The 27,527-nt window shown below is 37.4% G+C and overlaps 1 protein-coding gene across 4 annotated transcripts; it reads left to right on the top strand.

Moving 5' to 3' along the window:
- The first annotated feature begins 219 nt into the window (after positions 1–219).
- Positions 220–26,178, top strand: LOC307130720 (period circadian protein homolog 2-like). 4 transcript variants are annotated; one of them, XR_013817076.1, is made up of 23 exons: positions 220–399; positions 1,874–2,263; positions 5,502–5,594; positions 5,778–5,932; positions 6,026–6,147; positions 7,155–7,356; positions 9,694–9,745; positions 10,016–10,158; positions 10,289–10,367; positions 10,926–11,032; positions 11,586–11,739; positions 11,858–11,966; positions 12,583–12,759; positions 13,001–13,097; positions 13,615–13,747; positions 14,055–14,158; positions 14,279–14,479; positions 15,910–16,143; positions 16,554–17,443; positions 17,548–17,710; positions 19,653–19,830; positions 21,243–21,431; positions 24,981–26,178. XR_013817076.1 is itself a non-coding variant. In XM_079823845.1 (23 exons), exons 2-23 carry the CDS (start codon positions 1,935–1,937, stop codon positions 25,131–25,133), a joined length of 4,032 nt encoding a protein of 1,343 aa, XP_079679971.1. In that variant the 5' UTR covers positions 251–399; positions 1,874–1,934; the 3' UTR covers positions 25,134–26,178. The 4 variants fall into 4 exon arrangements, 2 of the variants coding, with proteins under 2 accessions (XP_079679971.1, XP_079679970.1); XR_013817077.1 differs by having other exon boundaries at positions 251–399; positions 13,612–13,747; positions 16,548–17,443; XM_079823845.1 differs by having other exon boundaries at positions 251–399; positions 16,548–17,443; positions 21,281–21,431.
- Positions 26,179–27,527: the final 1,349 nt, after the last annotated feature.

Below are 27,527 nucleotides of genomic sequence, written 5' to 3'. Positions count from 1 at the left end.
AATCATATTTTCTCTTCATATAGGGCAGAAACGGCACCGTAGTTTTGAACTTTATGTGGTTACTCCACTTTCCACGACATAACATCAGCGTGGGATTCCACGTGCAGTTTACATAAAGAGACCGGCGGAGCCATACACCAATGAGCGTGGATTGACGTCACTCAGCGGTGATTTCCATGGGAACCCTTGTGCAGCAGCCAATAGGAAAGTGGAAGGGGAGGAGCCAGGATTGAGGTCAGGCGCGTGAGCCACTGCTTTCAGAGGTAATCGGGACCGGCGGTGAGGAATTGTACAGTATGCCGGGATAGTTGCGTGTCTCACTCTGACAAAAGTATCCCTGGAAAACATTGATACGACCAAATACCTGGGATTAAACGTGGATAAAGCGTGCTCTTGCAGGTTAGTGACTTTAGACTACTTCTTTTTATAACATAGACATTCAAACAAGAACTGTTGCATAACCTTTCGCGGACTGCGCATGCGCAGGTATTTAAATCGTTCTGTTTTGTTTAGTATTCCTATGTTTTTGAGGTGTACTGATTATAATACACTATGTATACAATATGTACACTATATTATACGCGTTTTTCCGTATTACTGGGAGCATGTCACTTAAGAGCATCTTTAAAACGAATCGGTATCGGTGGTAGCACGACTTTTACATAACTGTGTCAGTGTACCGTGCAGTGCATCGCAGGTCAACGTGTGTTTAAATGTGTTTAAATCTGTAAAACCATATTCAAAAACGGTGCTAATGTTTTCATGCATAGTCTTTATCTCCATTATATTTGCATTGGTATATTAATAATATTATTAATGTCATATTTTAGTAAATTGCAGTCTACATCTGTAAGATAAAGAACACTAAAAAAAAAAAAATATATATATATATATATATATATATATATATATATATATATATATATATATATATATATATATATATATATCATTATTATTATTATTATTATAGTTACATTCCCACGGCAAAAAGTAAAAATACTTGCCTCAAAATAAAGCCATAAATAGAAAGTAATAGACAACAATATGTAGCTGGAGGTTTGCCTTTGTTTGGCATATAGGTTTTGATTGACTGGAACTATATCAATTGGAGGTTTGTTAATGAATGCTGCCCATTTTTTGATTCTTACTCCAGCAGCACACCTAAGAATATGAAATAAAATGTTTGTTAATGGTGAAATATCTACCTGTTGAAATTAATATGTAGTGTTTGCACAATGAACATCACAAAAAAGGTTATTTATAGTATCAAGTAAGTAGGGGAGAACAATGGCAATATTTTTATTGCAAGGTTTTTTCATTAAAAAGTCAGGATTTTGATCAACTTCAAATTGTGTTTTTAATTAGAGACAATACTACATTTAAAAGTATCGACAAAGGAGCATTTTGATATTTCAGAGATATGAATTAGTAATTCTACAAATGGTCTCATTGGGTAAGAATAAGAAAAACCCATCATGTCTTTCACAATATCTTTATCACTTTTATGAGCACTACAGATTCTGAACAAATGACACATTAAGCATGAAGAATAAAGCCAGTGAGAATTTTCTGTCCATTCTGACTAAAGAACTTTTTTTTTTTGGAACAGCTCTTTATTAATTTATACAGTCATGAGGGTCTGTATCACCCTGTCATTAACTAATTTTAATTGAAAATGTAAAAACATGCTTGTTATAAAAGCAGTGTATAAGCCATTGTTTGAATGAATTGCATTTTAATGTATTTTTGAATGAATTAATTGATAAAGACAGAAAAATTAACATCAAGTTTTTGACTCACATAATCAATATTATCACTTTGACTTCCATAATCAATAAATATAATATCTTACCATATGTCTTTTTCACAGCTACGAGAATGTAATGTGTTCTGGGGACGTTTGACCTGAAATGTAAAGCTCCACCGTGTCCATGTCAGGTGAGACAGAGCCTAAGCCCTACATGTACAGAGGAGCGTCTGAGGAGGGGGAGCCGGAGTCCCTGTGTGGCTCCATGTCTCACCTGCACCGCATGGGCGGGGCCTCTGAGGGGAGTGACAGCAGTCATGACCCACCCACGTCTCCCAGACCTCAAACACACGAGGACATGGAGATGGGTGGAAACGGCTCCAGTGGAAGTGGCACAGAATCTCACAGTAACGAGTCGCAAAGTAATGAATCCCACGGAAATGAGTCTGTGGGGAGTTCCAGTGGAAACGGAAAAGATTATGGAACCATGGCATCATCAGGGAGTAACAAAAGGTGAGATTCATTTAGTATTAAAAAGTCTTAACGGTGCAGTAAACGTTTCTGTGAAACACTGTTGCTGTTGAAAGTGAAATCGACACCCAAACAAACACACCCCTCTCTTTATTGCTCAGCCCCCCAAAATAGTGAACACTTTACAACACAGGCGACGACTTAAGCCGCAGTCACACTTTAAGCATGCAAAATTTCTTTGGACATCGCAACGGTCGTGATATGACTGCAGTGTCTTTTTCATTAACATGAATTCAGCATATAACAAATAGTAATACACTCAAAATGTAAAAAATATACAATCTATTTGACTTTACTGCAAAAATATAATTTTTTTTATTTAATGATGTCACACCTTGACGTATCGATCTTCTACTGGGCACACATCTTCACATGATGCAAATTCGTAGCTCAGAGTTCCCCAGGCTTGAACTTTGGAATGAGCTTGCGTTTGCGATCTGATGCCTTTGCATGCGTATGAATGGAAGTCAATGGAACAAAAAGTGTAGTGTGACCCCCCTTTAACAGCTGGCACTCACGCAAGTATGGATGAATCAGAGATGCAATAATAACAACAACAGCATGTCTTGGTTCTGTTAAACATAGCAAAAAACAAAATAGCATCCTCCTTTTCCACTTTGTTTGTACTATAGGAAAAAATACATTCTGATGGGGTGGTCAGGGAGAATGTACAGTGATCTCATCTATTGCACAGCTTCTCACCAAATAAATTATGTATACATTCGATACTGATTTAACTTGAAATTATTTTAAAATCTGAACTGTATATTACCTTAAAGCTACACTGTGTAACTTTTTTAGTTTATTCTTAGCTAAAAACACTTAGTTATTTCAAAAATATATGTGCTCATTAATGTATATTTACTTCTTTCAAGTAATAAAGTATTCTCGTAAGTTTATAATATGCCATTGAAAATACATACGGGTAATGGGTTTGAATGCGGGTCGCCATGTTGCCCCTCCATCTTGAAAGTACATCAGCCAAAGAGGGACATACCCGTAAATTCAAGCTTCGCCTTTCGCGTTTTAACACTCGATGGCACCATGTCGAATGTGGACGAGGTTGAACTGGAAGCCATATTAATCTTGGACTAAATCGGCCACCGTAGGAGTTAAAACAAAATCGGAATTGAGAGGAAGAGAAACTAATATTCACTGGATGGTCATATACCTTTTAACTGCTAGATGGGGGAAAATATCACACAGTGTAGCTTTAAAACATTCTACCAACAAGACGAAGACTAGAACGATTGCAGGAATATTTAGGGCTTGACAACAAGGATGTGTTTCAGGCGCATGAGCCCCCTCTCAGTGTGCACATTATTGCACTTAGACAACAGCATGCTTGCTTGAGTGATATTGCATATTATAATAATAATAATTATTATTATTATTTAATATAAAACAAACTTGTATTATAATTACATTTTTACTATACAGTAATTTTAACATTTATTTCACAATTCCAATAATGCCATGTGTCCACTAAAACCAAAGTGATTGAAGCCCTGAGTTTGTGTGTGTGTGTGTGTGTGTGTGTGTGTGTGTGTGTGTGTGTGTGTGTGTGTGTGTGTGTGTGTGCGTGCGTGCGTGCGTGCGTGCGTGCGTGCGTGCGTGCGTGCGTGCGTGCGTGCGTGCGTGCGTGTGTGTGTGTGTGTGTGTGTGTGTGTGTGTGTGTGTGTGTGATGCAAATATTAATAACAGAAATGAACTCTATATACTAATTTGTAAAAACACTTTTTGTTCAATGAATACTATTTATTATATAGGCAAAGTGATTTTTTTGTGTATTTCCAACAAGATAACAAAAAAGGTGTAAAGAAGTGGCATTCTCTGTCCTTTCCTCCTCCCTTTATTTTGAGAGCCTTGACAAAACAAGCAGTCTAACATAGAATAAAGCATTATATACACTGTAAAAAAAATCCCCGTAAAATTTACGGTAAAAAAACGGCAGCTGTGGTTGCCAGAACTTTACCATAGAAAATACGGCAGTAACGTTTTAGGTTTTTAGGGACAGCACCATATAATTTAAAGGTTTATAAAGTAAAAATTACGGTTACATTTTTTTTATTTTAAAGTTCAAATCCGTATAATTTAAAGGTTTATAATGTAATAATTACGGTTAAACATTTTTTTTATTTTACAGTTCAAAACCATATAATTTAAAGGTTTATATTGTAATGATTATGTTTACACTGTAAACAATTTACGGTAAAAAAAACATATATCATTAACTGAAATAATATTAAATTACCAACCTATTGAAATACTAATATCTGTTATGTAGTTTTAATATACGGACAACCACCAATCACTGTGGTGATGAGAATCACGTGATGAATCAAAGCTCATCACAAGCAGCTTTTAAGAGGACAATACTAATATATAGAAGGTGCTCAGTGTCATTCACACAAAAAAATGCAATAAACATTAATTTAACAACATCAGATGTAACATAAAACCCTAATGTACATAAGTGATTAGAAAAAACAAAGAAGAAACATAGTTATTGCAATGAAAATACATCAAAGGCGAAGTGTCACGCAGGAAATTCTGGGAATGTCAATTTACGGGTTTTCACTGTAAATTACACAATGACTTGTTCTTTTTCACTTCTAAAAACTGTAAATTTACCGGTATTTTACTGTAAAATTAAATGAAATGTAAGGTTAGATCTATTACAGTTATTCACCATATAAAGTACGGAAACTTTCTGTTAACCAATCAACTGTTTTTCACCGTAGCATTTTTAAAATCACAATCATTTTTTACAGTGTAAGCTCTTGATAATAATACCCTGACCTGGTTAGAGGAGAACTGGCCCCCCGACTGAGCCTGGTTTCTCCCAAGGTTTTTTTCTCCATTCTGTCACCTGATGGAGTTTTGGTTCCTTGCCACCGTCGCCTCTGTCGCCTTTGACTTTTGACTTGCTCAGTTGGGGACACTAAATATTAAACTACATTACTGATCTGCCCGCATTGTCACTATATGATAATTGAACTGAACTGGATGTCATCACGGTTTTCTCCAGAGTGGCTGTACAGCCGAATCAAATTCTGTTGCATTATTTTTCTGTTTAACACTGTGAAGCTGCTTTGAAACAATCAGCATTGTAAAAAGCACTATATAAATAAAGGTGACTTGAATTGACCTCTCCAATTGTTTTGTGTGTGTGTCTCACTTATATTTGTTCTCTTCACTTCTTATTTTTCTTCTACAGCTCAAACTCTCAAAGTCTTTCCCCTCCCAGTAGCAACAATGCTTTCAGCCTGATCAGTTCAGAGCAAGACAACCCATCAACCAGCGGCTGCAGGTAACACAACCACAGTCATTAAATAGCTATAATACGACATATACAACCACTTCAGTCAATTAGCTCCTCTTTTTGGACTGGTGAGGGAGTCTTAATTCCTGTTTTATATTGTAAAACTGCAGTGACCCCTTTAAGTACAGTGGGATTAATAGTTATCATTTTGCATGTGTGTTGTCTCTGCAGTAGTGAACAGTCAGCAAAGGCTAAGACTCAGAAGGAGCTTTTTAAGTCCCTAAAAGAGCTGAAATATCACCTCCCTCCCGACAAGCGCAGCAAGGGCCGGGCAAGCACACTTCACACTCTCAGATACGCCCTGCGCTGCATCAAACAAGTAAAAGGTCAGACAACCACAAACAAATTAATTTCTACAGTTTTTATGTGTCTGTGAATCCGTATATTTAAGCTTTGCATGTTTTTCTTTGTTTTTGCAGCTAATGAAGAGTACTATCAGATGCTTATGATCAATGACAGTCAGCCCTCAGGTCTGGATGTGTCCTCATACACCATTGAAGAAATAAACAGTATTACCTCAGAATATACACTCAAAAATGCTGTGAGTTGCATACACACACACACACCTTTAAACAGTTCTTACTCATGTGCTCAGAAACTCTCTGCAAACATAAAGGCCTTTGCACACTGAGTCCGAAATTCGCATGCGAAATTTTCGCACATCAAAAAATAAATTCGACCTCACGTTATGTCAATTACGCTTGCACACTGCCTCCGAAACTTTCGTCCGTCAAAAAAAAAATCGGAACAGGTTCGATTTTCTGCGTTTTTCGCATCCGTTTTTCCCATCTACAGTGCTGATGCCCAACCTAAAACTGCTGGCAATGGTGGTGAATGAATCGCCAGTGCTCAGATACCTACATATACAAATATTATTGTATCAAAAATACTACAAATATTATTATATCACACCTATAATTATAGCACATCAAGTCCCTGTAAACCTTATGAATACGAAAAAACGCATGCGAAAATTTCGGACTCAGTGTGCAAAGGCCTTAAGTGTCCCATTGTCAAAATCATTTAAAACACAATGGCCTGGTTTCACAGACAGGGCTTAGATAAAACCAGGATTAGGCCTTAGTTAAATAAAGACATTTAAGTAGCTTTTATAAACGCGCATATTTTAAGATCTGTCATTGTGAGTTGTTTTCAGTTAAAACAGCTCAAACATGCATTTTAGTCTGAGACTAGGATTAATCTTTGTCTTTGAAACCGGGGGAATAAACATCTTTGCATAGTCCTAGACTACATGTGATGGACTGCATATGCAGAGCCCAGATCCCAGATTAATCTATAACATACAACAGTGTTCTTACTCTAAAATAAGACTTGTTGGGAAGTATTGTATAATTTCTATATATTTATTTTTAAAAATTGGCTTACGTTTCATGTTTTTAAGTCCACCATAAAACAGGTTTTTGCATTTTGGTGGTTTAGTTGAACTTGGCAGCTGGACATAGGCACAGTTCAGTTCCTGACCTCATTATGTGACAGAAGAACATAAACGCAATGTATGAAACTGTTTCTGTGTTTTTTTGTGTGAAGGATATTTTTGCAGTTGCGGTGTCCCTGATCACGGGGAAAATCGTGTACATTTCGGAACAAGCTGCAGGAATCTTGAACTGCCGAAAGGATGAGTTCAAAGACAGAAAGTTTGTGGAGTTTCTGGCACCTCGTGATGTCAGTGTGTTCTACAGTTTTACAACTCCATACAGACTTCCATCTTGGAGCATGTGCACCGGAACAGGTCAGTCTACCGATGTGCAGTGCACTGAACTGATATATACTCACTATTGTAGTGCTGTCAATGGATTAAAAAAAATTATTAATCATGCATTTTCTGTAATTAATAGCAATTCATTGTAATACATTATAATTTCATTACATTGAACCTCCCAATCAATGTCAGTGAATAAATACATAGATTTGCATTTAATGTTCATGTTTCCTAATGGTCTGGTGGTAGAATATTTGTTATGCTTTCCAGAGGTTTGGGGTTCTAATCTGATTAATCTGATTACGATTACTAATCTAATTACGATTAATCACACAGCCCTAACACTGCATAGTCTTCACTGTATAAAATAAGTAGGGCTGGGTATCGATTCAGATGTTCCGATTCGATTCGATTTCGATTCGCAAGCTCTCAAATCGATTCGATTTCGATTTTCGATTCTGGATTCAATTTCAATTCAACTCAATGAATATAGATTTAATTCAAATAGCCTACTATATTTATAAAAAAGAACAGTGAACATTAGTTTACAAGTGGGTAATTAAAAAGAAATTAAGAGCCACAAAGCTGTATATTAAATTCTTTTTATTTTAGGTACACTTGGGTAGGCCTACATTAAAACAGAACCCATCTCTATATTTCAAGTGCATACAATTATGTTAAATACAATACAATTTAGTTTTTATGGATATTTTGATACACTTATTCTAAAACATAAAAAGGATATTGGATGATTTTCAGCCATTTTCAGTAAAGGACAAGCATTTCTTGCGATTTAGCCAACCGTCATTCAGACTCTGTCCGTTTTTATGGAGGCTTTTTCCTCCAGGGGCATCTGAGCTTTGATTCATGCTCCGGATGATGCATTATATTTCGTCACTATCTCTGTTATTTGCGTGCCTTCCTTAGATGCGATTGCCATTAGATTTTATCTTAACGACAAGCATATATGCGATATCGGGCAGGATCAACTGGAAACCCCCGGGGTAAAAATATCGATTCTTGGCTTTGAGAATCGATTTTGAATCGACCACATTTTAAAAAACTATTAATCAAAAAGTCTATTTTTTTTGCCCAGCCCTAAAAATAAGTATAGATTAATCCTTATTAAAGCTACAAAAGTTGATGGGTCAAGAGCAGTGAGTAATTTTCTTTTCTTCTTTGATTAACATTGATGACAGACAGCAGCAGGTATATTAGGCTACTGTCACTTTAAGACCTGATGCGGTCTGTGCTTACAAAGATACTCGCCAAAAACAGGCATTTTGACATAATTCTGTCTGCTTTTGTCCGTTCGAGCGCATGAAACGCAAAATAGAACTCAATTTGACACTGGGTAAATTACCCTGTGAATTACTGTTCATTTTGCTGCTATTTTATCCATATACACTGCCCAGCCAACAAAAAAAAACTTGGATTTAAATAGGTAAATGCTTAAGTGACAGCCAGTGACAAACAATATTGTAATATTCATTGCCCGGCCACAAAAAAAAGTTGCTGTTTGGATTTAAATAGACCTTAAGAGTCAATGATTTGATCATTATTGCAGCGATTATTATGGTTCTAGCATGTTATGTTTGGCGACAGTTTGTGCTTGGCTCTTACATTGTCAATACAAGATCTTTACCAAACATTGATGCACCTCTTGATGGAAATTAAATCATAAATCCTGGAATATGGCTATGATGTGTCTTCCTACATGGTTGTTTAAGAAATTAAAGGCTACACACTCCATCAATTAGGGTTAGAAGAACTGTTGCCAAACATACTAGAAACACAAAAATCACTGCAATAATGATCCAATCATAGACTATTAAGCATTTACCTATTTAAATCCAAGTTTTTTTTGTTGGCAGGGCAGTGTATATGGATAAAATAGCAGCAAAATGAACAGTAATTCCAGTGAAAATCTTGAATCCAACAATTCTAAAATTCTTATGATTGGATTGGGGCATCTCTTATTTGAGGTCAAGTATGAGTAAAATTATATCTCGTTTTGTTCTTCAAATAGTTCTAAACACAAGGTTCCTCTTTGCCTGCCACAGTACATAATAGTGACCACCCCCTTTTTCAGTGATCTTGGTTCCGGATTTTTTTCCCATTCATTTTCTCCCCAAGAAATCTAAGCCTTGAGCCAAACCAACCAGCTCTTATTTGGAAGAATCACAACTTTACAATATTTGGTTTGAGGTAAAATAGGTAAAATAGACAAAACAAAACAGTTTTAAACACTGACAAATTCTGTCTTCAGTATATATGGTTGGGTCTGTGAGGAGATTTTCTCATTCTCCTTATCTCTGTCCATTTCTTTCACATTCATCTCTTTTGTTTTCTTGTTTTGTTTTTCAGAGTCGTCATCCACTGAGTTCATGCAGGAGAAATCCTTTTTCTGTCGCATCAGGTCAGAGAAATTTATTTTAAGCTTTCATAATTGTAAGTGCAAAAGTGTCATTATTTAATACATTTTTACAGAGGTTTAATACCAGTGATGTATGCTAATGCCAAAAGAGGGTTTGTGCAAGCTGTTAGTAAAAAACTGGCCCTAAGTGGGCTGTTAAGCTGTGAAGTAGAGCAGTGTTATTAGCAGTGTCAAAAGGCTGGTGACGCAAGACTAGAAATTATTTTTAAAATGTTTGTATGTGTGTGTGTGTGTGTGTGTGTGTGTGTGTAGTGGTGGTAGAGAGAAGGAAGCAGATCTGCAGTACTATCCCTTCAGGATGACTCCATATTTGATGAAGGTTCAAGATTCTGAGCTCTCTGAGGAACATTTCTGCTGCCTCATACTGGCTGAGAGAGTTCACTCTGGATACGAAGGTAATCACACGCAATGTTGCCCTCATGTGGTTATGTTTCAAGCTCTTTTTTATGAATTGGCGAAGATCAATTTAATGATCAAATATTAGGATAATAAAAGAAGTTGTCTTTGTATTTTTCTAATTTGCAGCACCAAGAATTCCATCTGATAAGAGAATCTTCACCACAACACACACACCAAACTGCGTGTTTCAGGATGTTGATGAAAGGTTTGAGTCTATATTAACTATGATTGAATAAAATATTAGGCTAGTTTGTTGTCTGTTCTTTTTACTGCAAGTACTGTATCATGCATCATATAAGATTGATTACATTGCAGCAATAAGGCAGCGATTTGTCATTACATATTTAAAATTTTCCTCTGGTTAAAACAAAAACTCTTTAGGACAAACATCATGGCCTTGTGTTTGGCAACTTTGTCAGGTGGTGTAATGCTGCATTTTTAAATCTCAGAACTGAAGAGATTCAGGAGACAATTGCCTCAGTTCCAGCAAACCACTGTTTGGGGAAAAGAGGTTGAGAGAGTCAATTTTAAATAACCGTTTTCTCCAAATAACAAAGTTTTGTCTTAACAAGACAGCAACGACTGAGGTAGCCTATGCCATTTAATTTGGATAAAGCACTTGATGTGAATGTTTTAAAAAATATTAAATGGAATGGAATTTATCTAGCTATGTTGGTATCCTGCCTTAAATGTTAAGGATAAGGATTGCAAATCAGGGTAGGATAAAAGCAAAAAGCATACCTAATACCTGCTTGCATTGCAGGGCAGTGCCTCTGTTAGGATATCTGCCTCAGGACCTGATTGGTACACCTCTTCTGTTACACCTGCATCCCAGTGACAGAACTAGAATGCTGGCAGTGCACCGGAAAAGTAAGGAAACAAAGTCATACACAAACACAATAGAGATGTGTTTATTTTGGTAAAATGTCCACCTGAAACGTAGACAGGCGAATTCTCCTTTTAGCTCTATTCATATTTTTTTTTTTGCTTTGAGAGATAAAGTTATGTTTGACTAAACTATCATTATGTACTACCAATAACTGGAATTATGCTGCCTGCATCCAATCATATTCATAATATTGTAGTGACTAAAGTGGGAGGCCGTTACAGTGAATTGCTGGTATGATATAATGGTTTAGTTTATTCACAAAAAAAGAAGAAAAAAATCAGTACAATGACAGTTATCCAATGAAACAAACTTATTGTAAACAACGATTGAAAACCTTCCATCTGCTAGCGTCTTTCACATTTCCACAACTCCAATTACGTCATTTACTAGGGATGCGATATTTAAACAACTATTCATATGCATAACATTCTTTATCCAGCAGGTGTCACAATATTGACATTAGCTAATTCAATTGAATGGCTCATACACCCAGTATTGTCCTTGCTTTCCTAATTGTCTCTCTTTCTCCTGCAGTTCTGCAGTTTGTTGGTCAGCCATTTGATCACTCCTCTATCCGATTCTGTGTGAGAAATGGAGAATATGTTACTCTAGATACGAGCTGGTGTAGCTTTGTGAACCCATGGAGCCGCAAGGTGTCCTATGTTATCGGACGGCACAAAGTTCGCATGTGAGTTTTCACCAGTGCTTATGTAGGCCTATACAAGAACGTTTTTTTATTTACTCTAGTAGCTATAACATCTATTTTTATTTTTGTGATTCCTTTTTGATATATACTTTACGTGTAGGGGTCCGATGAATGAGGATGTGTTTTCAGCTCCTGCTTTAACAGAGGACAAGATCATTGATTCAGATATACCGGAAATAACTGAACAGATTCACAGACTGCTTCTACAGGTGAAAACTCTATTTCACACACATAAACGCATAACAGGCACACTCTCTCTCTCTTTCACTCACTAGTAGCATACTGCAAAGAGAGGATGTCATGCTTTTGTATGGAGGTTGGAGAAAGACAGTAATGTTATTTTGGACAACTAAACCCTCTCTTCTCTTCGATACTTTTCTATTCATTGGCCTTTTGATTTCTGTCATTTTTGGCAGTTTAAATTTGATGGGTTACAGCAAGTCAGGTTTAAGTTTCCACAAATGGCCTCACATTCTCCACAAACACTTTTTGGTATAATGTGGAATTCTTTGTTGACGTTACAATAACAAGTTTGCGGGGCCCCAAAGCAGAAAACGCACCTGAACCAACATTTCCAAACATGACATTTGGAATTGTGGTTAAGCAAATCCACTTTGACTTATCTGTCCTGTTCTTGTTTCTAATGTCGGTGTTGAATAGCAAACTTCAGTCTTGCCTTGACATTCTTTTTTGAGAACCAAGACAGATCTTGCATGTAGATCAGATTTTTGTCTCTTTCTATTGGTTGACTAGTGCACTAGTGCACAGTTGCTAGTTTCAGTTTAAAGTCTAAAATGAAATGCACTGTGTAATTCTGTCTCGTAGCCGGTCCACAGTATGGGGTCCAGTAGTTATGGCAGTCATCATGGCAGCAATGGCTCCCATGAGCATCTGCTGAGCATAGCGTCCTCTAGTGACAGTAATGGAAATGGAAAAGCAGCAAACGGTGGGAACGGGAGCAATGAAAATAGCAGAAAGGAAGAGGGGATCAAAAGCAAACCGGTAATTCTCTTTCTCAACACACATACTCATCCAGAACTCCCACTTATTTAATGATGAATGTTTTTAAATAGAAACTGTTTTATGGTCATTTATGGTGCTAAAACCCTCTTAAACAAAGACAAACGTATTGATATATAATAGTATTTTTCTTCCCTGAATACTATTCTCCTATGCACTAACTTTTATATATTTATTTTAGTTCAAGTGTTCACTCCTGACCATCTAAAAACTTGTTTTTCAGAGGTCATTTCAGGAGATTTGTAAAGGGGTTCACATGTTGAAGGCTCAGGAGCAGCAAGGCTTCTCCTCCAAACCGGAACAGAAAAAGACCTTGGACAGTGAGTATGTGTGTGTGCACGTGCGTGCGTGTGTGCATGTGTTATTGTGTGCCTGTATAGTACAGTAATAAAGTCAAAGCAACATTCTCGTTTAACTGTCTTAGAGCAGCTAAGTCATACCTGAAATTACTTGAGAATAGAATGCAGATTCTCTTCAGACTTCTTAAAGTTTATTTGCTCAAGACTTTTTATTTTATAATCTGAGTATGAATGCAAATGTTTGCATAAATAATATAGAAGGATACTTTGTCTTTTATATATTTTTTAATGATTTCCACATTCAGTGACACTTTAAATAGGAACACCATTAAAGGTCTTGCAAGACTTAGAAAATAAACGGCATTTGTAAACTTATAATGTAAATTGTAATTCGTGGCCCTATGTTGAGTATTAAATCTGTCCCTCTTGGCCTCTGAACTTGAGGTCCCCTGCCCTAGAGTAACACTTATTTTACAGTATTACAATGTCTAAATGTTCATGTGATTATGTGTTTGAGGATGCACTGTGTCTTTAGCAGGGCTCAGGTCGCCTGTTGTAAAGCAAAAAGACTCTGCACTGCTGATCAGAGATGGACCGGCCACAATGGAGGAACTCAAGGACAACACAATGTACTCGTACCAGCAAATCAGCTGTCTGGATAGTGTCATCAGGTGTGTGTGTGTGTGTGTGTGTGTGTGTGTGTGTGTGTGTGTGTGTGTGTGTGTGTGTGTGTGTGTGTGTGTGTGTGTGTGTGTGTGTGTGTGTGTGTGTGTGTGTGTGTGTGTGTGTGTGTGTGTGTGTGTGTGTGTGTGTGTGTGTGTGTGTGTGTGTGTGTGTGTGTGTGTGTGTGTGTGTGTTTTATACAGCTTGATGAGTGCATGCTCATTGATTTATATCGTCTGGAAGGTAGAAGACATTTCAGATGTAAGCATAGTACTGTTTGAATATGTAGGCAATTGTGAATTGTGTATCTCACAGATATTTGGATGGCTGTAACATCCCAAACACAGTAAAGCGAAAGTACCAGTTCTCCTCAAACACCACCTCCTCAAACTCGGACGAGGACAAGAAAGCCTCTGATGGTACAGTCTCATATTTTGCCTTTGTTTTTCAAACAACATTGGAAGGCAAATGTTTCAATAAATAAATAAACAAAGATACTTCTTTCGATCACTATTTTAATTTTTTGTATTTGTTTTTAGATTCTCTTGGTATAGTGGCGCCATCATCTATGTCTGTAAAGACCGATGAAAAGGCTCCATCATGTCCTGCCCCAGGTCGTGTTGTGGGAGGACCTTTATCTACTTTGGACCTGCCCAGCAAAGCAGACAGTGTGGTGTCTCAGTGTTCCTACAGCAGCACAATTGTACATGTGGGGGACAAGAAAACACAGCCAGAATCAGGTACCAATGCATCACACACAGCATTTTTAATTAATGATTAATCCTACACAACTGATTTATTTTATTGAAAGGTGCAGTGTGTAATATTTATGAGGATCTATTGACAGAAATGCATTATAGTGTACATAACTATGTTTTCAGTGGTGTATAAAGACCTTACATAATGATCCGTTATGTTTGTATTACCTTAGAATGAGCCTTTTCTATCTACATACACCGCGGGTGCCCTTACAGTGAAGTCGCCATTTTGCGTAGCCCTGAATGGACAAAGTTCTCTAGAGAGCGCTAGCTACTCTCAGCCCTATGTCTCTTTACTCACCCCTAAAATGTATATGACTTTCTTTCCTCAGCCGAAGAGAAATTATGTTTTTGAGGAAAACATTTCAAGATTTTTCTCCATCTAATGCAAGTGAACATTAGATGCATCATATGCATTATAGTCCATTTTTGAATGTCCAAAATCCATATTAAGGCAGTTTCCAAGTAATCGTGTGGAAGCTGCCTTAATATGGATTTTGGACTGATTTTGGACTGATTTGGATTTTGAACCCCAACTGATAAATAAGGGGTAAACCAGTCCAAAACAACTATGTTGGACGATTTTGAAGTTGGAGGAAAAGAAGAGAGAGAGTTTTTCACCCAACCCTACCTCTTTGAACCCAAGTACATGGAAAAAGAACTTGATGAGGAGGCTTCAAAATGTGAAGGATCAGTGTGAAGGATCATGACATGTAGTCTTTGCACGTTTTCCTTGTAAACAGTGTGGTGACTCTTGCCACCTACATCACACATTACCTTCTCAACATATGTCAAGCAAGAGGTTGTTAACGCGAACATCGCAGAGCTGGGCTGAGGCGAACATTCGTAGCTAAAAAGTATATCAATTAATATTTTTTCAGAAAATGACTGATCGTTTCGCTGGACAAGACCCTTATTTGTCGGCTGGGGTTGTGTGGATTACTTTGAAGCTGCCTACATATGGATTTTGGACCATCAAAAATAGACTACAGTGAGCTTCATTCCCTTGCATTAGATGGAGAAAAATCCAGGAATGTTTTCCTTAAAAACCTTAATTTCTCTTCGGCTGAAAAAAGAAATATCTTGGATGGCCTTGGGGTGAGAAAGGAATAGTTCACCCAAAAATGAAAATGACCTGATTCTTTAAAGTAGGATATGGTAAATTTATTTATAGCAACAGATTTCTTCCACAAGCTCAGCTTGCACATTTTTTTTAAAATAAAATCTAGCAAAATCTCAGTGCAGACATCGTCGTGCACGAAAATGTTAGATATCTTCAAGTGAAGACAATATGGGGAACCTCTAGTGTTCTTTCCACCACAACAATGCAGGTGTTGAGAGGAAGATCAAATAGTTTTGTGTTAAAGTTGTCTGTGCTGTGTCATCAGGTGTCATTTGACTGTTATTTGCAGAGATCATTGAAGATTCTGCAGAAAGCCCAGCCCCTTCTGCACCTGTGGTTTCCCCACCCACAGTGGAGCAAGAAGCCTATAAGAAGCGGGGACTCACAAAACAGGTATTGGCGGCACACACACAGAAGGAAGAGCAAGCATTTCTCAGTCGCTGCAGGGAACTCCAAAATGGTCAAGCCCTCCAGAAGGATTACCCACCTAGCACACAAAGAAACCGAGGACAGACTGTCGAGGGTATGTAAACATTAAAACACATGCATGTTATCACTGGCAGGGATAAAACACATCTGGATCTTTACTTCTGGCAGCAAACAGCTCCAATTAATCATGACTGTATAATACCACATACTATATCTATTAAACAAAGAATCCTGAAAAGAATGGATCACGTGTCCACACAAATAATATGCAGCTACTATTTTCAACATTGATAATAACATTGATAGTAATCATTCTTTATATATCTAATAATTCTTAAGATCATGTGACACTAAAGACCAAAGTAATGGCATTACACACACACATATATATATATTTGCACTATATGCAGTTTTTTTCTTAGAAATAGCCCATAGAATACTCTCTACACGACACTAATTTTCCACTTTTTTTGGTCTCTTTCTATGCCTCTTTGGCAGCTTCAGGGGTTCATGGATCCAAAGCTAAACCGGGTGCCCCTGTTAGAGAGGCAACCACCAAGAAAAGTTGGCGCACCAAAAAGTCAAAGAGACCACGAACAAAACATCCGGATTCCTCGGATAATGCTGCGTTTCAGCACAGACCTCTCCCACCCTTGCAGGGTTTAAACCAGACATCTTGGTCCCCCTCCGAGACATCCCAGTCTGGGCTTTCAGTTCCATTTCCCACAGTGGTTCCAGGGTACCCTCTTTACCCTGTAGTTCCCTCTGTTGCCCCGCCCCAAGCCCCTACAGGAGTAGCAGAGTCCCAGAGCACTCAGGCCACGCCTTCTGTGGCTGCATATCCTACTACCCCATTGGTCACGCCAGTTGTAGCTTTTGTTTTGCCCAGTTTTATGTTGCCACAGATGGGCACTCAGCAAACCTACAGTGCTCTCTTTCAAACCCAGCAAGCCTACAATGCCCAGCAGCCCTTTCAGCCCCAGCAACCCTTGCAGTCTCAAGTCTACACCAGCCAACACGCACTTCAGCCACAACAAGCCTATACCAACACACAGCACCTTCAAAACTCTCAAGGCTGCAATAATCACCAGTGCTTTCAATCCCACACCTCCTTTACTTCCCAGCAGCCAGCGTTTACACCCCAGACACATTTCCAGTATGGAATGACATCTGACCCCAAACCCTCCGTCATTGAGTCTACAGAGTGTCCTTCTCCTTTGCCACCCCCTCACTCCCCTCCACTGTTTGAGTCTCGCTGTAGTTCTCCATTGCAGCTGGACCTGCTTCAGTTGGAGGAAAAGCAGGACTCTCACACCCAGGGTAACTGCAGTTCAATACAGGACAAAAACAACACATCCATCAATAGCACTTCTGCAATGGAGGACTTACAGCAGGTAAAGGGCTACAAACAAATGAAACATTTAGAACACACACACACCTTGCAAATCATGAACTTGATGAATTCCATCCTTTTCCTGATTTGCTCCGGCTCTTCCAGGCATGTTGTTCAGGTAACGGTGGCCCCTGTGGGGACCACTCCTCATCCAGCAGCGAGTTGGAACTGTTGTTGCAGGAAGACTCTCATTCCGGCACAGGTTCTGCCATGTCAGCATCTACTGGCTCTACATCCAATGATTGCAACACCTCCAGCAGTGGAACAGGTCTTCACATTTAACTTATTTAAAAAATACTAAGCACATGCAGGCTGTCATCATACATTATGTAAGAAATCATTTACAGCAGACCACTGATTTGACACAAAGGGCCATATCATACGGCGCAATGCGATGCCAGGCGAGTGTTTTTTGCTAGTTTCAGCATGACGCAGTTATCATTTTCACGTCCAGCGCCACGCTGTTTAAATAGCAAATGCACTCACGTCCATCTGTTTGCCCATGGGCGTGCTGGTCTGAAAACGAGGTGTGTTCAGGCGCACTGTTGGTGCATTGCTATTTTGAGAAACTGAAAACAACTGCGTCATTGACCAACAAAAACCTGGTCTAAAGTCAATGCCACAGTATTTTTTGTGTTATTTAAAGGACGCGTTAGTAATGTGCACCTACACTGTAAAAAAAAAAAGTCTCCAATTGAAAATTTTCAAGTGACCGATCACATCTACATTTTTCAGTTGGCCAAATTGAATTTCTGTGAATTGATGCAATTTAATTCACAGAAATTCAATTTGGCCAACTAAAAAATTTGTCGTTTCACTTGAAAATGTTCAATTGGAGACCTGATTTTTTTTTTTTACAGTGTATAGGGGGGTGCACAATGTGCGTACACTCTGCTTATTACAAACACAGGGCAGCAGCGCACAAACATTTTTAAATATTACAAATTAAAGGATTTCCGCCATGTAAACTGCGAATCCGCCATGGTGCGAGGTGAATGGGAGATGAGACTCTGGTTTATTGCACGTTACGCCCAAAACATACCCATGACTCATTAAGAGACTAAGTACAACCCTTTTGGACCATGCACGGTTTTTCATTGTTAAACTAGCAAAAGTGGATTCGGACACCCCCTAAGTGCACCTGCGCCATGCGTTTCAGACCAGATCGTTAAAATAGGGGCCAAAGTGGTCAATCTGGACCATTATTCTTTTTTTGTTACCTCTCAAGACATTTTCCTAAAGCACTTGTGTGTAGAACTATTGTCTTACACCAGTGATGTAAAGACACAAGCAAGTATATTGCTTAGAAACAGTCCAAGCCACCTATAGTTGCTGCAATTACAGTTGCATATCACTTTTCCATGTAATAATTGGTGGTTAATGCCGTTCCGATCTCCAAATGTGACTAGATTGCAGTTGCTTTTCTAAACTACCAGCAGGAGGTAAAGCCATCTAATGTGTGGCTTCATTGACCACCAGAGGGCGACAACTACTGACAGGCGATTGCTTGACCTAAAATAAGCTCTGTGCTGCATCGATGTGTTTAAGTAATGGTTACGGTGGACATCTGTAATGTTTATTTTCAATTCGCACAGGATAAACAACATAGAAATCACCAAGATGGGTTCTAGATTTGCACACTGCCGACATGTCAATATTTAAATAAATTTTATATTTCTCTGCAGTTATGCTGGAAATATTAAATATGGGTTTATTAGTAGAAATGGATTCAAATACTATATAAATATAATGTAACAATGTATTTAAAGCCTTTATGTATAATGCATTATAAATAATGTATGTTAAAATGCATTATATCTTTTCATAATGAATTGTAACCAAAGTTAACATGCAATATAATATTTGCACATTCCTTGTAACATCTGAAATTGGTTGTTTGTCATGTGTTTTAATGCATTATACTTTCTAAAGGTGTGTTCAATGAATAGATAAGTATTATAATGTATTATAACTGTATTAAAATTATTCATGAGTCCATACAATGCATTATGAGGTGCATTACAAGGCATAATTATAATGTATTATATATATAAAGGCTTTAAGTAAAGTGTTACCACATATTATAATCCAAGCCTGTAAAACTATACAAAAACAAGATCATCATGACATCATAAATTAGAACATTATAAATGATAGTATTTAAAGAGCTACAGGCTGGAATATTATTTTCATTTTTTCTTGTGTTACAGGAAGCAACACAAGCAAGTATTTTGGCAGTGTGGACTCCTCAGAGAACAATCACAAGAGCAAAGAGATAATGAAGGAACAGGAGCAGAATCTTGCCAAGTATGTTCTTCAAGACCCAGAATGTAGACTTATGGCCGATGATGATGACTGTGTCATGATGAACTATCAAGTGCCGCCAAGGTGAGTGTCAGTTCTGTCTGCTATTGGGAGAAGAGGGAATTGGTGTTAAAGGTATAGATGATCCAAAAATTTAAATTCTGTCATTTACTCACCCTCAGGTTATTTAAAATACATAAGACTTTCATTCATCTTTGACAAATGAAGATGTTTTTAATGAAACCTACGAGATTTCTCTCTCTCCATTGAAAGTCCATTCCACCAAAATGGTCAAACTTCCAAAAGTTCATAAAGACATTGTAAAAGTAATAAATATGAATCAAATGGTTTAATCCAAGTCTTCTGAAAAGACACAAGATACATTTTTATATGAAGAACCGTTTTAAAGGGGTCATATGATGCCTTTTAATATTTTCCTTTTTCTTTAGTTTGTAATACATCTGTTTGTGCATGTATGAAATCTGCAAAGTTACAGTTAGTTTGTCTCTCACAAAGGAATTTATTCTAACAGAGACCACTGATCCAGACGTGTTATCAGAAATTCCTTCCCATAGGCATACGCAAGGACATTGTAGTGTTGTGAAAGCAAAATCACTTTGTTTGGCCTTCCGAAAATGGATTCAATTAGGAATCAGTGGTTAATAAAAGCTGTTCCTGAGCAGTACAACTCACAAGTTTGCTTGTGTACAGCGTATTTTACAGTACAGCTTCCTGAACCTGGAAAAGTGCAACGCTGGCTGTACACAAAGACTACTTATCACTGTGAAATATTCTGCTCAAGTTGTGCATGCAAAGATCGATCTGTTTGATCTTTCACATTTTCAGAATCTGACTCTGATACGGTAAAACCAACAACATTGTTGGTTTTACAATTGCATAGAAGTCTTGGAAGCTGAAGCTCAAGATTATCGTAACATTTCCGACACACGCTTGAGGTGTTTGGCCAATCACAGTGCACTGGGTCAGCTGACCAATCAGAGCACTCTGAGCTTTTCGAAAGGAGGGGCTTTGTAGAAATCAGCGCATTTCAGACAGGGAATAGAGGTGCTGCAATAATGTACAGTATGTGAAAAATAATGATTTTTGAACTTTAAAGCATGTTAAACTATTCTAGTACACCCAATAAGCAAAATGTAAAGGCCCCTTTAATTTAGGCTTTTAATTCACATTGATTCACATATGTAGAACACATTGAATATGGCAGCTCAACCGTACTTGCTTGACGTGCGAGAACCAAACATGCTAAGCACATTTGAACTTCCTCTTATCATACAGTATATAAAGTGCTCTATGTATGTGAATTTACAATGTTTTGTTAACTTTCTGATGCTTGAATGTTTTGGTGGAATGGACTTTCAATAGAGAGCAACATTTTGTTACTGAACTCATCGTAACTGAGCGGATCAATCAGTAATAATGATGACAGAATTTTCATTTCGGGGTGAACTATTCCTTAAAGTGTATTTACTCATCAGAAAAGCTCTGTCGTAAGAGTGTGGGTGTTATGGGACAGGGACACGGAAAAGGTTCTGGGGGAAGATCGGGAGCGCTTAAGGCGTATGCAGAAGAACCAGCCCTGTTTCACCTCAGAACAACGTAGAGAACTGATTGATCAGCACCCCTGGATAAGGAGAGGAGGCTTACCCAATGCCATCAACGTCATGGTATGTGACTCTAGGGCTGAGCGATATGGAAAAATATCTTATAATGATTCTTTTTCGTGTTGGCTTTAAGACTATTTTGCAGCTTACTGTGCAGTACAGCCAAACTAATTTCCCTGTTTAAAATTTAGCCTTACAAGGTAACAAAACATCAAAGAAAAAATAATGGTAGACCGTTTAAGTAGAGGCGGACGATAAACAGGTATTTTTAATAGCTTGTGTCCACCGAGCGGTACGGTTCAGTACAGTACACAATTATTTCTTTATTATTTCCATTTGTCAAATAAACCACTCTATCTGCAAAACCTTCAACAAGTTCAAGCATTTAGACTCTAAACACACTCCAGTTCACTAAAACACTTTTCGCACTGTGATGCACTTGTGTTGCAAAGCGCTAAACACAGATAGGCAAAAGTTAAACACAACTAAAACAGTTGTCATTGTTTGAACTGGCTTATTTTTTTACAGTTAGTTTGATAACATCATTAGAAACAAGTGTGAACAATTTTGAGTCGTTGTGTGTAGAGTGCACAGGTGCACTGAATGTTGATACCAACAATGGATGGGAACAAAAGAGAGGAGGAAGAGTAAGAGGTGGTGGACAAGGAGGACAAGGATAAGGGCAAGAAAGAGCAAGGTGTGGACAGTGTTGTCAAGGCTGGATCCGGGCACACTAGAGGGTTTTTCCCATTGCCTGGCAAGAGACGACATTGCCTGTGATGTGGTCCTCAGGCCAGACCCAACACGAAGAGGTGATGCTGAGGCAGAACGAATCTCTGTTGACTTAGATTTTTGCAGTTGCACAACACTTTTGAGTGTACTGTAACATGCTTATTTATTTTGTTTTCTTTGATCTTTTGGGCTTTTCCATTTGGACTACTGTATTTTTACAGTATCCAAGTGCTGACATTCAATACTATACAATACAATACAATACTATACTTGTAGTATACAAGTAACTGTAACTGTTCTGTAACTGCATGCTCTAGATGCTGTGTTCTCCTTTTTTTCATGTAGTGTCTAATGAATCTGTAGGGTTTATACACTATATTGCCAAAAGTATTGGGACACCCCTCCAAATCATTGAATCCAGGGGTTCCGATCACTTCCATGGCCACAGGTGTATAAAATCAAGCACCTAGGCATGCAGCCCAGCCAGCAGAGCCATGTGGGGCCCAAATGGGTTTGACCTGGGCTATCTAAGTGGGACCCAGCCAGTTTTGCACCCGGTTTCCATGTAGGCCCCACATGGATTTGCCCAGATGAAATGAACACTGCTTAGTGTGCACACTACAGGCTGTTTAATGTAACACTTAATCAGTGTTGGAGGTAATGAGATAATTAAGTGATTGAATAATGATTTTGTATTCGTGAAGAACACCTGCTGTTAACAAGCAGAATCACTGAAGGAAAGAGAAACACAAGAACTACTTCCAGCCACAGACTTGGATGAAATCAACTGAAGATAAAATACATTACATCTCTCAAGATCTGATTAAACAACATTAGCTTCACTTATTACTAACCAGACTGACTTTATTTCTGTCAGACGTTCGTATTAAGAAGTTCGTATTAAGAATTAAGAAGAGGCTTAGATGTTGATTACTTATTTGAAAGTAATAGTTTGATTTGATGTTACCATTGTGGCGATCAGTGTGTGCTTTAGTCAGGCTCTTGACTTTTTAACATTAGTTTTTCTAAAGCTGTGTTTGTTATGGCGAGAACAGCAAGAGAAAATATAATCAGGTGCTGTAATCTGATTGATGATAAGAATATAATCATTATATATTTGCTTAACTCGATTATTCTCTTGCTGTAGAATCAGAACAATAAAACAGAATTAATAACATACTAGCCGTATGAACCTCCCACATAATATCAATATATTATGTGGGAGGTTCATACGGCTAGTATGTTATTAATTCTGTTTTATTGTTCTGATTCTACAGCAAGAGAATAATCGAATTTAATCAGAACATTAAATGACACACCATTTACATAGGGCCCATGTGAGTTTTACTCGCACACAGACATCAAGAATCAGCATATGAATCTCAACAATGGTGACGTGCTTCAATGGTGCAATGCATTCTGGGAGCCATGGATAAGTTTCGTATGATGCACTCAGAATGCATTGCACCATGAAGCATGTCACCATTGTTGAGATTCATTTGCTGATTCTTGATGTCTGTGTGCGAGTAAAACTCACAGGAGCCCAAAATATGTAAATGGTGTGTTATAAATTTTTTGATGTTCTGATTAAATTCTATTATTCTCTTGCTGTAGAATCATAACAATAAAACAGAATTAATAACAAACTACCCATATAAACCTCCCACATAATATCAATGAGTTAAGCCATTATATGATGATTATATTCTTATTATCAATCAGCTAACAGCACCTGATTATATTTTCTCTTGCTGTTCTCGCCATGACAAACAGACACAGCTGTCAAGAGAAAAACTAATGTTAAAAAGTCAAGAGCCTGACTAAAGCACACACTGATCGCCACAATGGTAACATCAAATCAAACTATTACTTTCAAATAAGTAATCAACATCTAAGCCTCTTCTTAATTCTTAATACGAACTTCTTAATACGAACGTCTGACAGAAATAAAGTCAGTCTGGTTAGTAATAAGTGAAGCTAATGTTGTTTAATCAGATCTTGAGAGATGTAATGTATTTTATCTTCAGTTGATTTCATCCAAGGCTGTGGCTGGAAGTAGTTCTTGTGTTTCTCTTTCCTTCAGTGATTCTGCTTGTTAACAGCAGGTGTTCTTCACTAATACAAAATCATTATTCAATCATTTAATTATCTCATTACCTCCAACACTGATTAAGTGTTACATTAAACAGCCTGTAGTGTGCACACTAAGCAGTGTTCATTTCATCTGGGCAAATCCATGTGGGGCCTACATGGAAACTGGGTGCAAAATTAGTTGGGTCCCACTTAGATAGCCCAGGTCAAACCCATTTGGGCCCCACATGGCTCTGCTGGCTGGGAGGCCACGTATAATCACAGAGCGGGGTCAGCATGGTGCGCAGAAGTCGCCAACTTTCTGCAGAGTCAATAGACCTCCACACTTTGTGTGGCCTTCAGATTAGCTCATTCTAAAACTCATGCTAATAATAAACTTTTGTGATGACAAGAACATTATTGTCACGTGGGTGTAACAGCAATGGAGATGATTATCAATTAACTGCAACTTATAGAATATGCAATGTACCATGATACTTACAATCTCTTGATAAAGGCAGATCGTGGAGACATATTGTCATATAGCACAGCCCTACGTGACTCAATACTTGTACTGCTTTTTAAGATGATTCTTTTTGGTCAAAATGTACAGCAGCATTGCATTGCATTTTGTGGATAAGAATGCATTAAGATTACCTAAATATTCTTTAGAAATCTTAATTAGTACTGAAAAGTGTTGACACAATATTTCACCCAGTATTCTTAGTTTAGTGACATGCTAACGTCACACTGAGTCTGGTTGGTAGGAGTAAAAGTACAATTTAACAACTCTTGCATGTGTTTGTGTAGGATTGTATGTTCTGCGAGAATGATGTCTCTGCTCTGCCAGAAGAAGACATACCTGATGTGGAGTTGGGAATTTTGGGAGGAGAGGTACAAGATGGAGGAGGATCTCAGTCACAGGAAGACAAGGAGCAACCTAGTTGGTCATCTGTGTCTTGACATTGCACTAATCTCAGCCAGCAGAGGGCAACAGGACAAAACAGGAGAACACCTGTACACACTGAGTAAACAGTCTGGGGTATTTAATCAGATATCCTTTGTCATTTGTTAAAGATTATGAACGTGTTTGTGTATGTGTGTGTGTGTGTGCGTGCGTGCGTGTGTGTCTGTGTGTGTGTGTGTGAAGACAAAAGTATGCTAGATAGCTGACTGATTAACCCAAATATTCTGTTCAAATGTGCACTCTGTCTCTTTATAGTTTTCTCTTGTTCTGTTTTAATATGTAGCTACAGTAATGTTTTCCTCAATGGAATGGTGCTCTGTGCACATACATCAGAACATACGCATATATTACTAGACTATGTTTGTACAAGCTGACATTGGAATGAGGAGTAGAGCATCTACTATAGTGTTCATAAAAAGAGAAACAGACATATTATGAACACAACAGTATATTGGGCCAATACTACTGCATCAAACCAGTAAATGAAACAACACCATACTGTTGGGTTTGGGGACCATTCCAGCCAAATGAGCTGCTGCCAACAACACATGACATGTCTTTTTGTCAGATCATGCACAGGAAGTATTTGTTGTGGGTGTTCAGGGACGTGTAGTGATGGGAACCAATATTTTTGTAGACATGTTTTGTAGGTCATAAAGAAATTGAAATTTCTACCTTCTCATTTGGCTATTCATTTGGCACCAGTGACAGAAATCCTCTAAACTGTCTTGAGAATTTCTGTACCTGAAATACTATGAAGGTGTAAATATACGGGCCTCTACATCTTAGTTCCTGATTTGTGAAGTATTGAAGCAAATGACTGTACAACAAGCTTAAAAAGAGCCGTAGGGTTGCTGTAGACTGCTTAAACGGTTCCAGTCAATAAACATTAGTTTATTCAAATTTGTTTGATCATTTTTATGAGCATGTCTTTGGTTTGTGGCTGTTTTTATTTCCAACTTTCTTTTTTCATAAATGTAGTGAAACAAACATGTCACATTATTCGTACCTTGTAATAAAAAGATACTTCTAGTTCTCTGTCAGCAGTTTTAATTGTCTGATTAAGGATAACCACATAAAAGCCTGTGACAATCAAATTATCTCAAATAAAATTGGTAATATGTATTAACAAAATAATACATTAATAATAATAACAAAATTGGTAATATCTATTAACAAACATTACACTCGTGCTAAAAAATAGTGCTTCAACCCGTCCACGTGCTCATGCAGCTTAAGGAGTTAAGGGGAAATGTTGGCATACATGGTTCTAAACAAACTACTTTTTTTTATTGTAGGATTTGAATAAACAATTACTATTTAATAGTATTTACTATTTGACGGATTGTTAATTCATGAAGCAACACCACTTTATAATTGTCATCTAAACAATATATCAATTGTTATTTATTTGTTAAGTATATTTTCATAATTAAAATAGTCAAGTCACCTTCATTTCTATAGCACTTTTCACAACACAGATTGCTTCAAAACAGTGATAATAGGAAATTCATTTTGTTTTAGATGAAAAGCTAAAGTAGGTACATTTCTGTTGTAAAAACTGATTAGTTATTTAATTTGGCGCCACTTAAACAAAACCATCCTCAGCTAAAGCAGAAAATCCCCAGTGCGTTCCAAATGGGTCTATAAGTTATATCCCAAAAGTGTTACTTATTTATTATTCTTTTATTTCTTTATTTTCACAAATTAACCAGCTGGTCAAGACGTAAAAACCGTTTGGTCTCAAGGGATCGGTTTTCTTCACCATCTGTTCTCTCAACAGTTAGCTGACCCCTCACCCACTATTCTTTTCATCTGTTATGCATCCGATTGCTTTTTCAAATGGCGAATGAGCTTTGAATAAATTGTTTTAAATGAAATAAATTACAATAAAGTCTCTTTTCAATATTATGCATTTAAGGATTATTAAAATGTTCTGCACTTCAGTAAGTCAAGAATATAATATAATGACCAATAATGATAATAATAACCATCAAGAATCTCTGGAAACTCTTTATCTGCAATCTTACCGGAGATAAATTGCACTGTAAGTCACTGATATATATATATATAGGCGCTATATATATATATATATATATATATATATATATATATATATATATATATATATATATATATATATATATATATATATATATATATATATATATATAAATCTTTGAAGCATTTTACTGATCATCTAAGTTACGTTTTTTAAAAGATTACTTTTTTCAAATAACTAGTACAGCATTACTTTTACATTTACAACAACATATCTGAGTTACTTTTGTAAATAGTAACGCAAGTTACTTAGTTGTCCCATTTATTGACTGACAGTGTCCTCATGTTCAGAGAAATCGGTGCTGAGGCATTGTGTGTGAACATGTTAT

The sequence above is a fragment of the Gobio gobio genome (genome assembly GCF_949357685.1).
Source record: "Gobio gobio genome assembly, chromosome: 8".
Classification (NCBI taxonomy): Eukaryota; Metazoa; Chordata; class Actinopteri; order Cypriniformes; family Gobionidae; genus Gobio; species Gobio gobio.
This window is presented reverse-complemented; position numbering and strand designations above follow the sequence as displayed.